This window comes from Rhincodon typus, chromosome 1, assembly GCF_021869965.1.
Source record: "Rhincodon typus isolate 14 chromosome 1, sRhiTyp1.1, whole genome shotgun sequence".
Taxonomy (NCBI): Eukaryota; Metazoa; Chordata; class Chondrichthyes; order Orectolobiformes; family Rhincodontidae; genus Rhincodon; species Rhincodon typus.
In genome coordinates, this window is record NC_063332.1 from 124,841,662 (window position 1) to 124,857,469 (window position 15,808).

The following is a 15,808-nucleotide window of genomic DNA, read 5'->3' on the forward strand; positions in this document are numbered from 1 at the left end:
CAGTGACTGTGCAGGAACAGCACTATTGTTCCTTGTCAGGATGGTATGTGATGTAGAGGGGAACTTGTAGGTGGTAGACTAACTTTCTGCTGTGTGCTCACCAGTCTATGATGTGCTTTTCCATTGAAATGAAAACAAAGTTTAAAGTGTGGCAATCTTTTTAATTCAAATATTGATTTACTATTACCCAGTTCAATTAATGAAATTTTGTGTGGTTAACCTTGGATGTTTATAATGTTTTTGCAGCTTTGTAAAACATGTATTTAAAAGTCAAACGCTGCAGTAGATCTGCCAAAAGTAATAAGATGTGGGATGTATTTGGCTGTAATGCAGGGGGAGGGACTGAATGCCAAGCATCGAAATGCCTTACCTTTGTTTACTCCAGGCTTGAAAATTCCAAAACTGTTGGCTGTTATAAAACTCTGCAATCTGCATCCTATCTGGCACTATCTAATTAATTCATCATTCTTCTCCTTCACTCACCTACAATAGATCTTGGTCCCTGAATGTCTTAAATTTAAAAATATTGTCCTCTTGTTTAAATCTATTTGTGACTTGACTCCTACCCCTCCTTGTTACATACTCAAGATTTACGACATTCAACTCTTTTCCAAATTGTCTATTTTTCCCTGCTATGGCCTTTGTGAATCTTCCTTTTTCTATTCCTCCTCATTGGCAAACATGCCATAAGATGATTTTGTCCTGCACCCTAGAATTCCATTTTTGAATTCTGCTGCCTCTCCACTTCCGTCTTTTCCTTTAAAACAATCCTTAAAATCTATTACTTTGACAGCACTAATATTTACCCATCTTGAAGTCTCCTTTTTTGGCTGTGTTTCCATTCTGTTTTGAGTATATTTCTCTAAAATATTCTGGAGTGCTACTCTATTGCAAAGGCTCCATATAAAGGTAAGCTGTTTTATAAATGTGTGGATAAAGTACACATTTCAGAATAAGGGATAATATGTAGAATGTGCTTAAACTTGTCTGTCATAAGACCTCATCATTCTATTTTAATATGGATCTGGGTTTCTGTCTCAGAAACTGTATTTGAAATCATTTTAATTGATTAAATTCTGCAAATGAACCTAAGATCTTCAATCTGGGCATTCATGCAAAGAATGTTTTTTTTTAACCAAAATGTTTGCGTCTTTTGTTTCTATACATGAATGTCAAAGAGGATTATACATTCAATTGTGGAAATGAATTGTTATGATATATGTAAAAATATAATCTACGTGTCTTGTGTGTTTTATTTAGGAAAAGCTATTTCAGAGAAGCATATGAAGGCTTTTGATGATTTTGGTACAAATTATACTTCAGTCTAACAATGTTCTATATACTGTGGAAGCATAATTAAGTTTAACAGCTATCTGAGAGGAAACTTTCTGATTGATGTGGATCAGAGGGCAATTCTAGTATTCTCTCTGACATAGTACACATACACTCAGCCAATGTATGTAAATTGCAGATAAATCAGCAGCTGTTACTAGTATGAGCAGGGATTTGCACCAATCCTGTTGACCCCAAGATTTCAACAAAGATCAAATTCTCCTACAGTATCCTAGAGTGCTGTTCCCTTTTAAACTCGTAGTTGTTCTGCTTATCAGTTGACATTGTGAAAATTAAGAATTTCAGTGCTTGCCATAGAATACTGACTTCTAATAGAAATGTACAAAGCTTGACTTGGTCAGACATATTAAAATTTTTACTTTTTCCAGCATTTCATTTTCTACTTGTATGCTACAATCTTATTTGAGGCTCATGTCAAGGGTAATATCTACTAGGACATGTCCACGTGATAAAGGATTACACTGCAGTCCCAAATATTTCCGGCTTGAGCTTAATCACTGATCTGTTCTCTTTCTTAGCTTTCCAGCAGTTAATAATGTCTATCTCAATATAGATTCTTAAATATATATTCATGAAGCTTACCTTACATGCTACAAACTGGTATCAAAAACAAAGACTATTTTGATGTTTCTGAAGTTTTTATTTTCTTTGAGGATAGCTTTTGGTGTACTTTTCTTTGTTGCTGGGGACGCCGTGTTTGTGTTTACAGTATTAATCGTTTGCATCGGTTCCTTCTGTTGAAGTTAACCATTTAGAATGTGTTCGACAATGTGTCAGTCAGTATGTCACATCTGTGCTGCTGGGGTTATGTATCAGCACTAATTTGCTGTTTGCTGATTTTATTACTTCACTGTTAGAACAGTTACAAAGTGATAGCTTGAGAAAAGCTTAAAATTAATGAATAAAAACTTATCATCAAGATTTACTTGACAGGAATCAGATTTTTCCAGTGTATAGCTGCCAGATGAATACCATAAGCATAATGCATAAAGCAAGTTCAGACTAGTAATTGAAACTGGATAAAGGCCAGCCTTCAAATAAACAGCTATCATATATTAAAAGCCATTCATCTGCATTTGCTTTATGCCCATATTTTCCATTATTCATTCCTGTCTCTACAGTTTTAATGGAAATTGGTAATGTGAACTTGTAATGCTGTAATTTCAATATCCTGCCACGGGGAGAAGTTACTGTTATGGTTGTAGTTCATCATTATCTTGCTTAGGGTATTCTCTGATGACTTCTCTATGATTAAACATAACTGCTTCATCTGGCACCAATTTGTCTTACATCCCCTCTCAAAATTGGTATGCATTTGCCTGACTGCTGAATAATGGCAGGTATGGGTTCAACCTTTTGCTAATTGTATGTGGCCTGCTCCTATCAGCACAGGAAATAATCATTTTATGTGTTCATTGCATGGTACAGCATCCAGCCTCAATAGTGTATACAAAGAAATTGAGAGGTTTATGTCAGATTGTTTCATACTGGCCTTTGATATTGTATATTTTTGCCTCTTAATCAAACTGCAAGTGATAAGGCCAGACCAAAGAGAGGGAAAAGCCTGCTTAACTGACACCTCCCTGTCTCTGTCAATTATTCACTACCATCATTATCTTTGGAGACGGTTACAGCTACCTGATCAACTTTGCTTGAGTCACTTTATAGTAACAAGTGCAATCCATGAAGAACAGAGGAAGAAAATGTCTTGGTAAAAATTCATGTTACTTACTGATAGCAAATCTAATTTGGATTTTTACTGGCCTGTGCAAATATTCAGTAAGATGTTAACTAATTCAACAAAATAATTGAAACAAACAGGCTGTAATTCATAGGTTTATAGAGATCTGGAGGTGCTGAAATACATTAAAGTTAATTACATTGCTAACTTTACTCAAGTCTATTTGCAGCCTTCATATTTTGTGCAGACTGAAGCCCTCTGAGAAATTGATGTAAATTAACTGATGGATTTGCACAGACTTCAAAATGTGAAAGACATTCCTCAGAGCTTGGGTAGCAAATTGTACTTTTCACAGTATGCTACTTAACGCACAATAAATTACTGGTTCGATTTCAAGAATTAGTATTCCATATGGATAGCTGCACTTTTACAAAGCATGTTTCTATTTGCTTTTGTTTAAAGGGCATTGTCTCAGATGAATGATTTATGGATAAGATTAATATAACAGACAACCTGAGGCTCTTTCCGTGTGTAGGTTACAATGCGTGCTTTTAATAACCTGAACTAACGCATTAGAATACTGTCAAAGCTGTTTGTTTAATTGTAAGTTGTACTTCAGGTGTGAGTGCTTCTGATCGGCGTCAAAAAAAATGCTCTCACAGCAGACGTACAGAGAAATACCTAAGGCATTGCAGCACAGATGGGAAGACATGAATTTCAATAACACTCTGTGCTGTGGGACATCTGTAGAAAGTAGAGTGGTCTTTTTGCAATATATTCAAATCATTACAAATTTAGTTTTGAATTTTTAGGTAAATCTTATTGTCTGATATTAAAAGCTGGAAACTGGGAAAAATCTGTTTGGTATTATTAAACCTAATCGAGCTCTCTGACGTTTTGAAATTTTTAAACTTCGGTTATAGTCTGTCATAAATGAAATTGTCTGAAATTTCTACATAGATTGTTCAAGTCTCTTGCTGTCACTTTGGAAGAAGATTGATAAAATCTTCCACTGTATTTGTGGAGGGAGATTGGGAGGACTTCAATGAAATTTCAGGATATTACATTTAACTTGGATGTGCTCATCCTGCATTTAAGATGCTGCCTTTTGCTGAGATATGATGTCACCCTCACATTCTTCATCAGTGTCTGACCCTAGATAGTGAACTATTCAGTTTTGGGAGAGCATCGAGAATGAGGTGATGTTGCCCCAATGAAAGATGATCTCAATCCTGGCCTATTAATTTTACACATACCCATTGCCAGCAACAATATGCATTTGTGGTATCTCTTGTTTTTTTTTCACTAACCTTCTGATTGCTGTCTATGGAGGACTACAAGATCAAGCCTCACGCTGAGTACCAAATTTTAGCTGTCCTTATATTAGAATTTAATGAGTACTGTGTCAACATAGTTTCCATGTAGGCTGGGAAAGAATGAGTTTAGAATGGGTTATAATTGAGCAGAAAGTGAGTTGCTAGTACTAGTTTTGGAATTGCTTTGACGTAAATCTAAGAATGGATCTGCAGGCTGTTCTTTTATCTCAAGTATTTATTGACTCAAGTAGATGCGCAAAATAGAGAAGTGACGCCACAAACTTAAGTCAGTGTTAGCTTTAGACTTGCCTGTTCTAACACATGCCTGTCAGGAATCCCCCCCACTACCTGTGATCTTAAACTCACCAAAACTCTGATACCAATTTATAACCTTGCACCAAGTCCTATTCACACATCATCCCCTTCATTTGCTGATTTACAGGGCTCCCACCTGATTTTAAAATGTTCATTCTTGCTTTCAAAACCTCAACCTCTTTGAGATATGTGTATTCCTGAATTCTGGCTTCCTGTACATCCTGGATTTTCTTTTCCCCACTATTGGTGGGCATGCCTTTAACTGTCCGAACCCTAAGCTCCAGCATTCCTTACTTAAATCTCTCTGCTAAACAACCTCTACCTTCTCCTTTAAGGAGTATGTTAAAAACTACCCCTTTGACCAAGCCTTTGTACACCTGTTTAGTTTGATAATTGCTCCCAAATTACATTTTGGGACATTTTTGCTAAGTTAACAGCATGATCCATATACAAGTTTTTCTTGTTTTCGTCCCATATTCCTTGCCTTCTAACATTCTCTTAATACATAAAGGCCTCGACTACACTGCAAAGCACCATGTTAGAATGCTGCATAGGGCAGCATTTTGACTGTTGTAAAACCTTATCCTCTGGTGACATATATCAGAAAGTCAGATGTTCTGTTACAAATGATTTGCTGGCATTAATGGTTGGAAACACACGCATGGTATATTCCTACCTTCCAAAATGCAGTTGCAGTGCTGAGGCTCCCCATTGATAGAATACTACAAAGTTGGAAAATTAACTCTTTACTGAAGAGACAATTTTTATTGATACAAAAAAATGACCAGGTTTCTCTTTTTTCTAAATTTAAGGTAATCCTTGTCAGCTCATCAATGAATGATCGTGATCAGAGTCTTTTCGTGAGCACAGATGAGGGAGCCAACTTTCAAAAACAGCAGATTTCCTTCTCTCTCGAGACACTGGTTTTTCACCCGAAAGAGGAAGATAAGTTACTTGTGTACAGCAAGGAGGGCTGGGTAAGTGTGCACGTATGATAAATCAGTTGTGCTACGGTGCAAAAACAATGCAAACTCTTACTGGGGTTGTTACCCATTTAGAGTTGTTCTGGAGTGTTCAGGAATTAAGCTTAATCTCTAGGACACTGCTGCCAACATTTTAAAAAAATCTAATGTTCTTTATATACTTTTGCTTTGTGACTATTAAGTATTGAAAATAGAGAAAATAGCTGTTTGGTATCAAGAAGTATCCAATTGAGAAATGAAGGGTCTATTTCCACTTGGCAAGAGAAGATGGTGACCTGCGAGGACAAAGGACCTGGTGACCAATACTGGGAAGATGACAGATGGTAACTGAAGACAAAAAGTTATGTGATGAAACCCAAAAATGTGTTCAGCCAGAGTTGGCAAACGTAACTCCCGGTACTCGAGCTGGGAATTCAGTCCAAACTTAGAAAAGTGGCAAATTTTATCCGGTACATAGCCAGAAGATTCTATAGTCTTTTGAGTCCCACCGCTGCATGGGATCTTTATATTTTTGCTCTCCTGCTGTGTTTGAAACTAACCCACAGAGATATTGGTTTGTGTGTTGTCAGGTTATAGCCTAGTTCTAGCACAGTTAACAGCCTTTTCTGCAAATTCTGCCTAATTATTGTCACTCGAGACAGCTTCTGTAGCAGCAGGTACCATAGGTTCATTTTGTACCAAAGACTAATGTGTTTACTTTTGTTTCTTTTTAAGTTATAAACAAACATCATTTTCTCAGCAGCAGATGTCATTGAGATTTGATGACATAGTCACGTCTTTGCACATTCCTCTCTTCACAGCAACACTTCTATCTTTCCTTTAAGCACTGGATAAACATTATCACAGTGTGCATTATAGGAAACTTGAGTTGCCTGTTACTAACCCAGCAAAACTGTCCAATACATTGCTCATAGTGATCATCAAAGCCCACTATTTTGTGTGTGTGTGTTTGAGAGAGATAGATTAATGCCAGAAGAGGAAGGAGGATGAGGCGGCGGGGGGGCGGCAGGAAATAGAGAGAGCTTTATTGACCCAGAGAGCTCAGGGAACAATTTTCTTACTTGAACTGCAATGAGAAACAATGTTTGAGATCTCTGCAGTTCAGTAGAGAGTTCTTGCAAAAATCTGTCAACTACTGTAGCCATGACTTCAATCTCAGTGGAGGGCAAGTACAGCCGTGCCAATGACTTTGAAGATGATTGTGACTATTCAAATTTGTTTCTTCTAGGTTGCTGATGATATTAGCAATTTATCACAGGGTTGCCATTCACCATTGATAAGCAACACCATGAGGCTGTCTATTCAGTCAGACCTAAAATAATGTTATTTCCTTTTACCAGAGAGAAGCAGAAAGAACCAGCTTGCAATTTCATGAGATTTGCCCGTTCACCCGAGTTGCTGGGTTCCATTAACTGCCTGCACATGGCAACTCTACCATGTATCAGAGCCAAGTGAGATATTACTCCCTCAAACTCCAGCTGTTGTGAAACCCATAGGCAGCACATCATGTGGTCACTGCCTGGCATTCTCACAGCAGTCATGACAATGTCTTCATATTGTGAATATACGTTGGGCCACTGCATTTTAATCACATGGCAAAGCAAAGGCAACAAGGGCTATTCTGTGATAATATAGCTCATTATTATCATTTGCAATGCACAAGTGGTCACTAAATGCATAGAATGAGACCCATGCCATCGGAAAAAGAATGATAACAAATACTGCACAGAGGCCTGTATCCTGTCACCAAGTCCGCTGAACTGAGGAGAATCTAATCTCCTGTTTATATATTTTATTTCTCTTTTTTTGCTTGTGTGTGTGTGTGTAGGTGCGAGTCACAGTAAAAACACCAGATGTGTAAATAACTTTATTGATAGTCCACTCCAGGATACACACGCATGTGACCAAAGAACCAGTAGCAAGCAGAGCCCTTCTGGGGGCAATGCCCATGTGAATGAAAAAGTGAGGGGGAGGGTAGGGATCAAATTAAAATGGAATTGGAGGGGGAGATAAAGCACCTCACACTCCACAGTGTCTACCTTTTCCAAAAGGCATCGAGAGCATCGGTGCACACCACGTGCTCCTTTTCTAGGGACACCCAGGCCCACGTGTAGCCACAGAAAAGGGGCAGGCAGTCAGCCATAATGACCCCCTCCATGGCCCACTGCCTGGGCCTATTAATGGCCAGCTTGGCCAGGCCTAGGAGCAGACCCATGAGGAGATCCTCTGACCTGCCTGCTCTCCTCTGCATCGGATACCCAAAGCTCAGGAGTGTGGGGCTGAGGTGCAACCAAAAACACAAAAGGAGGTCTTTGAGGTAACTGACAAGGGAGTGCAAGCACCCACACCCAATATATATGTGGTCTTCAGATTCCATAGCACCACAAAACAGGCTGTTGGGCTGGGAGCCCATGAACCACTGCAAACTGCTGTTACGTGTACAACACTCTCCACGCCAGATCCCTGAGGGAAAGAGGGAGGACCCCCGCATAGAGAGCCCTCCACTGGGGATGCTCACTGCCTGGTGACAAATGGGCATGCCAAGGTGTGTTTGGGCGGTGGATAAAGGAGAAGAGGTGGATGGTGTGCAGCACCAGTCTGTACAGCACCCGCCGTTTTACATCCTTAAAGGACATCAAAATAAAATTCCAGAGGTAGCTCAGGCTCCTGGGGGAGGTACGGGATCCTGGGGCCGGTGTGAAATTCCATCCAAGCAGGGGTACACACAGACAGGATCCCACCGCACACCTGAGCATCCTCCAACTGGTACACACTGCCGTTTTCAGGTGTTGAATGGTGGTGGCTGCGAATCAGACATCTACCACAGCTCTGCGAATCTCCTGTTAATATTGGTCTTCCAGGGCTTTCCTGATTGGCCCAGGTTAACAATCCCAATCAAGGATCTCGTAGTCAACAAGATCCACCTCGTTCCAATCACTACAATAATTGATATGCTAATGCAATAGTACCAATGGCTGGAAGCCTGCAGAACTCAGTTGAGTGGATCTCATTATTCATGGTGATATGCTGCATGCTGTACAGTCTTGCCATTGTGAGGGAATATGAAATATGCATATGAAAAACTCATTAGAGTGTAATGCTGCTAATTGTAACCCAATTTTCCATTCAGCCACAGGCTCATTCTCCTTGTCTTCCCTCAGTCACTGACTGTCTCATCATCCTGTTTGCCATAATGCAAAAATAAAAGACACTATAAAAACAATTCCAAACCAAATTTATAAATGAAATAGGCCCATATTGCATGCAACATTCAGTAGTCAACCTTATACTATCCCCTTGTCTCAGCCTATCTTCAGTGTCCTCACTGCACACCTGAGCAGCTTCCAACTGGTGCACAACTTCGGGTCCAAGCACTGCCATTTTCCCTCAGTCTTCTCTCAGACTTGGTCTTGATGGCAGGGCTACTATGCTTCAAGGTTTGGAATTCCATCGACACAAAGAATTTTGTACTCTTCGTCAGGCTGTTGCGGCCTCAGCTTCCTTCGGAGTTATGCTGTCAGCAGTTCTTTTTTGACAGTTTTATGTTTGGAAGTGGTTGGCTGCAGGATCATGCTCTGTGCATTTAGCACTGATGGGTAGTTCACAGTGTTCCAACCACTAATGCCAGACTCACTCCTGACCTTCAGCGTTCTGTATGCATTTTGTATTTGATTTTTTTGAATCATATAGAGATTTTAGAGCTTTGTAGAAGCTTGTTGTAGTACCAGTATCAATGTACAGTTGAGACTTTTCTTCCAAGTGTGATACACCAGTTATTTGGAAGGTTCCTCAGTTTAAGTTGAAGATTGTTACATACTTGATGGTAGTCAGTCTCTACCTCTTTCTGGCTGTCTGAGCTAAGTGACACTGATGTACTGACATTTTTGTTGCCAGCAGACCTTGGATTTCCCCGTCATTTCTATCAAACCATCCCTGCCTTTTCTTAGGGCTGGATTCAGTGACCTCCAGTCAGAGAACCCACTCACTAGACAAAATTCACACCCTATTTCTGGCCACCTGCAGGCCCCTCATGCTGCAGCCACCATTTTGCACCTGCAGACCTCATCCAGCACCAGGCCTCTCCAGTCAGTCATCACTTCCAGCTCCAGTCCAGCACCCGAGCCTCCACAACCATTGACTGGGGCCCACAGGAACTCACTTTCAACCTCTGTCTCTGCTCCATATGAACCTTGCTGCATATTCATCATCCCCCCCAACCTTGAACTCTCTGAGGTTAAACGGTCTATCCTCAGTAAAGTTGTCACGTTCGTGCCCCTCCACCCCCATCATGTTCTGTGCCCGCCACAACATAGAGCTCTTCCTCTGCTGCCTCCACCTCCATGCCTTTTTCTTCAATAAAGACTCCCAGCCACCCTCTGGGGACCCCTTCTCCCACCTCCAACCTTCCTCTTCCACTTGGATACCCCTTCAGAGCCTCTTACCCGCCCTGGACCTCTTCATTGCGAACTGTCAACATGACATCAACCACCTTGATTTATCCACCCCCCCCTCACCCACTCCAACCTCACCCTCCTCTGAATGTGCAGTGCTGCACATTTTCCACACCAATCCCCTTTTCACTATCAAACCCGCTGACAAAGACGGGGCGGTGGTATGGTAGTCTGGAGGATAGACCTCTATATTGCAGAGGCGGAATGCCAACTCTCTGACACCACGTCCTACCTCCCCCTTAACCATGACCCCACCATGGCCCGTCAAGTCACCATCTCCCACACTGTCCATGACTTCATCACCTCTGGTGATCTCCCCTCCACCGCCGCCAGCCTTATAGACTCCCAGTCCTGCACTGCCCAGTTCTACCTGCTCCCCAAGATCCACAAGCCCAACTATGCCAGCTGACCCATTGTCTCCTGCCCCACCGAACTCATCTCTTCCTACCTCAACTCCATTCCCTCCCCCTTGGCCCAGGCACTCCCTGCCTACATCTGTGACACAAACCATGCCCTCCAACTCTTCAGAAACTTCCAGTTTCCTGGCCCCCAGCACTTCATCTTTATTATGGATATGCAATCCCTGAACACGTCCCTACCCCACGTGGATAGCCTGCAGGCCCTCAGTTTTTCCCTCTCCAACAGACCCATCCAGTTCCCCAACCCACCCCACCAATACCCTCCTCTGCCTCGCCAAATTAGTCCTCACCCTCAATAACTTTTCCTCAATTCTTCCCACTTTCTCCAAATCCAGGAAGTGGCCATGGCCACTTGCATCGGCCCAGCTATGCCTGCCTCTTTGTCGGTTATATCAAACAGTCCCTCTTCAGTACATACACCAGTACTGTTCCCCAACTCTTCAGCCGTTACGTTGATAACTGCATCAGTGCTGCAACCTGTACCCAGGCTGAACTGGAACAGTTCATTGACTTCACTAACAGATTCCACCCCGCCCTCAAATTCACTTGGTCAATCTCAGACACCTCCCTCCCCTTTCTTGTAGTCACTGTTTCCATTTCCAGTGACAGTTTACAGACTGACATTTACTATAAACCCACAGATTCCCACAGCTACCGAGACTACACCTCCTCCCACCCTGTATCCTGCAAAAAACTCCATCCTGTTTTCCCAATTCCTCAACCTCTGTCACTTCTGCTCTGATGAGGAGACGTTCCACTCCCAAGCATCCTGGATGTCTTCCTGTTTCAGACAACGTTCTTTTCCCCCCTCTGTCATCCAGACAGCTCTCCACCATGCCTCCTCCATTCCCTGCTCCTCAGCTCTAAAACCCCTCCAAACATAAAGATAATGAACCCCTGTCCTCACTTTCCACCCCACCAGTCTCCGCATCCAACATATCGTCCTCAAACGATAGAACATCTTCCACTCCCCATCCCTGTCTGCCTTCCGTAACGACCATTCCCTTCGCCATGCCTTAGTTCACGCCACACTCCCCACCAACCACTGAAAACCCGCCCGGTAACTTCTCCTGTAACAGTAAAAGATGCAACACCCGACCACACACCACCTCCCTCACCTCCATCCAGAGCCCTAAACAGCCCTTCCAGGTGAGACAGAGCTACACCTGCATCTCCTCCAACCTAGTCTACTGCATCCGGTGCTCCCGATGTGGTCTTCCCTACATCGGTGAGACCAAATGCAGACTAGGTTACCATCTCGCCAAGCATCGTCGCACAGCCCGAAATGGCCAGCCTAACCTCCTGGTCACCACCCATTTCAACTCCCTGCCTGAATCCCCGTCCGACATGTCCATTATCGGCCTCTTCCAGTGTCACAGTAAATCAGAACTCAAATTTGAGGAACAACACCTTACCTTCTGCCTGGGCACCCTACAGCCTGGACGACTTAACATTGAGTTCTCTAATTTCAAATAACCTTCCCACCCATCCCCCGGCTCCCTTTCCAACCCTGCCTCCTCCTTTTCATTCCACCTACCACCTCCTCCCTTCCATTCCAGCTACCAACCGAATTCAACACTCCCATTGACCTACCAGGTCATACCCACTACTGGTGTCCACCTATCACCAACATTCTGCTGTCCTCCACCCCTCTGTTTATCTGCAGCTCCCTCTAGCCCCATATCCAGTCCTGAAAAAGGGTAATACCTGAAATATTGACTTCTCCTTCCCTTCCAAATGCTGCCTGGCTTGCTGTGTTTTTCAAGCTTCCTGTTTGTCCACCTTGGATTCCAGCATCTGCAGTGTTTTTTTTGTCTCTAACCTCTTTGGAAGTATCTATTACTTCAATTGTATTTCTGGAGTCTATCTGAAGTGGAACCATCAGTGTATTCCAGTTTGGTCTGTAAGATTGCTTGATGTTTTAGCAAGATATGCCAGCTCAATACCACAGATCATGGACACATATTAATGTCTTTTGAGGAATAGCAAGAGTGAGAGAGAACCTGTGATTGGACAAGGTGGAGTAAAGAGCATGGGAGAGACAGAAGCTGTGATTGATTTTTTTGTCTCTTTCTCTGTCTCTTTCCCTCATATACATGGCTGGCCTTTCTCTGATTGATTGGCCAATGTGATTGACTTCTTCAGGGTAAATCTGGGGGATTTTGGGGACAGACTATGTAAATAGAGTTGACCACCTCACCAGGCTGGAAAGAATGATTTCCCAGCTTTGCATGAAACCTTGTGGTGCTGGCCTCTTGCACACTTCATGCTGATTGCAATCTTTTTGCCAGCATCATATTGAGCTAAATATTTTGTTGGCCTTTGTTGTTACCCTTCTTCTGTAACCTGATCCATCAATGTCCTCATCTTCTCTCTTTTCTCTGTTCTAAAAACTTTTTTAAAATTCATATCTGGAATGTGAGCTTCATTAGCAAGGCTGCAATTTGTTTTATTACCTGTTGCCTATGAGAAGATAATGATGAACCTTTGCTGTCCATCTGATATAGATACATCCACAGTGCTGTTAGAGAGGGAGTTCCAAGATTTTGACCTGGTGACAATGAAGGAGTAATGATACATTTGCAAGTCAGGATGGTATGTGATTTGGAGGGGACCTGGCATGTGTAAGTGTTTTCATACATCTGCTGACCTTGTTGCTCTGGATGGCAGAGGTTGTACGTTTAGAAGGTGGTGTTGTAGGTGTCTTGGTGAGTTACTGTAGTGCGCCTTGTAGTTGGTGTGCGCTATGTACAAGTGGTGGAGAGGGTCAGTGTTTAAAGTGGCAGATGGGCTGCCAGTCAAGGTTGCAGCTTTGTCCTGGATGGTGTTTAACTCCTTGAGTTTTGTCATAGCTGCATCCATCTAGACAAATGGTGAGTTATTCCATAACACTCCTGACCTGCACATTCTAGTTCTTTGAAAGGCTTCGGGGAATCACGAGGTGAAGTCATATCCACAGAATACCCAGCCTCTGATCTCTTTTTTTAGACATAGTACTTGTATGGATGATCGAGCTAACCTGTAGAGTTTTGATTTCAGGTTATTCCACAATTATAATACCGTTGGAAGTCCAGACCTTTTCTGTGTGTGAGCATGGACCGCCTCAGTCTCTAAAAAGTTGCAGTTAGAACTGAAGACTGTGCAATCGACAGCAAACAACCCAATTTCTGGCCTCATGATGCAGGAAGATTAATGAAGCAACTGAAAATGGCTTGGACTGTAGCACTACCCTGAGGAATATCTGTGCCTGAAATGTTTGGCCTCCAACAATCCAAAGCCTTTTCCTTTGTGCTTGATATGACTTCCATCAGTGGAAAATTTCTCCCCTGATTCATCAATTTTGCTGATGCCACGCTGAGTCAAAAGCTGCTTTAATATCGAGGGAAGCCATCCTCACCTCACCTTCAAAAATGTAGCCCTTTGTTTGTGTTTGGACCAAATCTATAATGCGTTCTGGAGCAATTCTGCAAGTACAGGGAAGTGAAAAATATTTTGCTGTCTTGAATTTTAACCCCAATGAGTTAAAATTCTGTTTGTCATACCATCCTGATTTCTCCCCTTTATTATGTTTTCCTGTTTGGCTGACATTTTTTTCACTTATCATTCATAGCTTACATTTCCAATATTAGATACAAATGAGAAAATACATTTTAAGCTTGTCATCTTTTTCTTTCTTCACCATGTTCATTTTTTAAAGGGGATCAAATTAATTTTAAACACTGTTGCTAAAAAAGTCAGGCCTGCAAATCAGTCTCGTCTGAAGAATCCACTTGACTTGAAAGTAACAAAATTCATTTGTGATATTTGAAGAGTTAAGCTACAAGGTGCTGTCAGAGGACAAAGAAACACCATCAAGAATATATTTTTTTGGACCTAAGTGGAAATGATAATTCTGTGAAGATAATTCTGGGTGATTCACCGAAACCATGCATCCATTGAGGATTACATTATGAGAAATAGTGTGTGCACATCTGTCACTTCCTACAGGTACATCCCCCATGTATTCAGGATCACAGAATAAGCTCGAATTTACCACCATCTGTGCCATTCACCTGTCTGAGTTTAACTTTGTCAATGACGCTGTGGAATACATTGAATATGACACCAGTGATAATGCCAGATGCTTTTCCTCGTGTGATAAAGAAGCTTTAAGTGTTTTCCTTGGGAAGGGTCTGTCGACAATGCCAGCATGTAGATTAAAGACTGAAGCTAATAGTGGTGCGCGATGACAAAGAGGAGTTCTCAGGTGTCAAAGGACATATTAATGTCATTTATCAATATGTAATCTACAGTACCAGCATGTATTGTTATGCAGCTATTCTGCTGAAACCAGATAACATATCTGTTTTTTCTTTGTTTCTAGCTTTATTTTTCTGCTGATCTTGGCAAGAAATGGGAATTACTGCAGGAACGAGTGACAAAGGAGCGATTTTATTGGTGAGATTCATATTATTTATTTGGAGATATAATTTCCATTATTGTGTGTGAAAACATTGAATGTTCTGAAATATAGCACCCTATACAGTGTATCCGAGCAATAATTGAAGCAATTGTCTTTTTTTCCTGAATTCTTGAGATTTTTATTTCTATGTAAGTTTTTCCAGCAAGTATCATAATTGATACTGAAAGTGCTAAACTGAAATTTAACCTGGACTTCAAAGCAAGAGATGCAAAAGCATTTTTTCTTAACTCACAGAGTTTAGTTATAAAAGTCTGCTATCTATTGTCAGTGATTGTGCTGACTGGTGGAATTGATAGTCCTGATGGCTGAAATAGCCTGTTTTTACAAATTTTATGGCTGTGAAAATCTATACATTTTCTTGGGTAATCTCAGAGTAATTTGGCCAAACTTGTGGTAGATGGATAATGAAGTGAGGTAGGCCAGGATCCGGATTTGAACTATGCATTTGTCTTCCACTTCACTTGTCTGGGATCCTCCCAAAACATGATTCCACACATCGGGAGGAGTTTACAATGTGGATGGGGTTCCCAGGAAAGGAGTTCCTTAACTCTGGCCTAGATTTTGCAAGGTAGCCAGTTTGTTATCAGGTGAAAGGCAATTCACTAGATAATGCAAGGGAATCATGTTGGCCACATAAGGGTCAAGAATTATCATAGACCCTTGAAGAAATGTTGTGAAAAATGTCTTCTCAGATGTGACATGATTTAAATATCAAATTATAGACATTGCGCATTCTTCCCAATCTGCTTCACAGTGATACTGACACTGCACGCTCCTCCTTGTCTGTTCCACAGTGATACTGACACTGCCCGTTCCTCCTAGTCTGCT

At 41.7% G+C, this 15,808-nt stretch overlaps 1 protein-coding gene across 2 annotated transcripts in view; it reads left to right on the forward strand.

Moving 5' to 3' along the window:
* The window catches only part of LOC109912422 (sortilin-related VPS10 domain containing receptor 2), a 367,773-nt gene that overhangs the window by 202,237 nt on the left and 149,728 nt on the right, over positions 1-15,808 (forward strand). For both annotated transcript variants that reach the window (XM_048598214.1, XM_048598220.1), the window contains exons 2-3: positions 5,478-5,642; positions 14,882-14,955. In XM_048598214.1, the coding sequence (XP_048454171.1) occupies positions 5,499-5,642; positions 14,882-14,955 (218 nt within the window). In that variant the 5' untranslated portion in view covers positions 5,478-5,498. The remainder of the gene's footprint in view (positions 1-5,477; positions 5,643-14,881; positions 14,956-15,808) is intronic.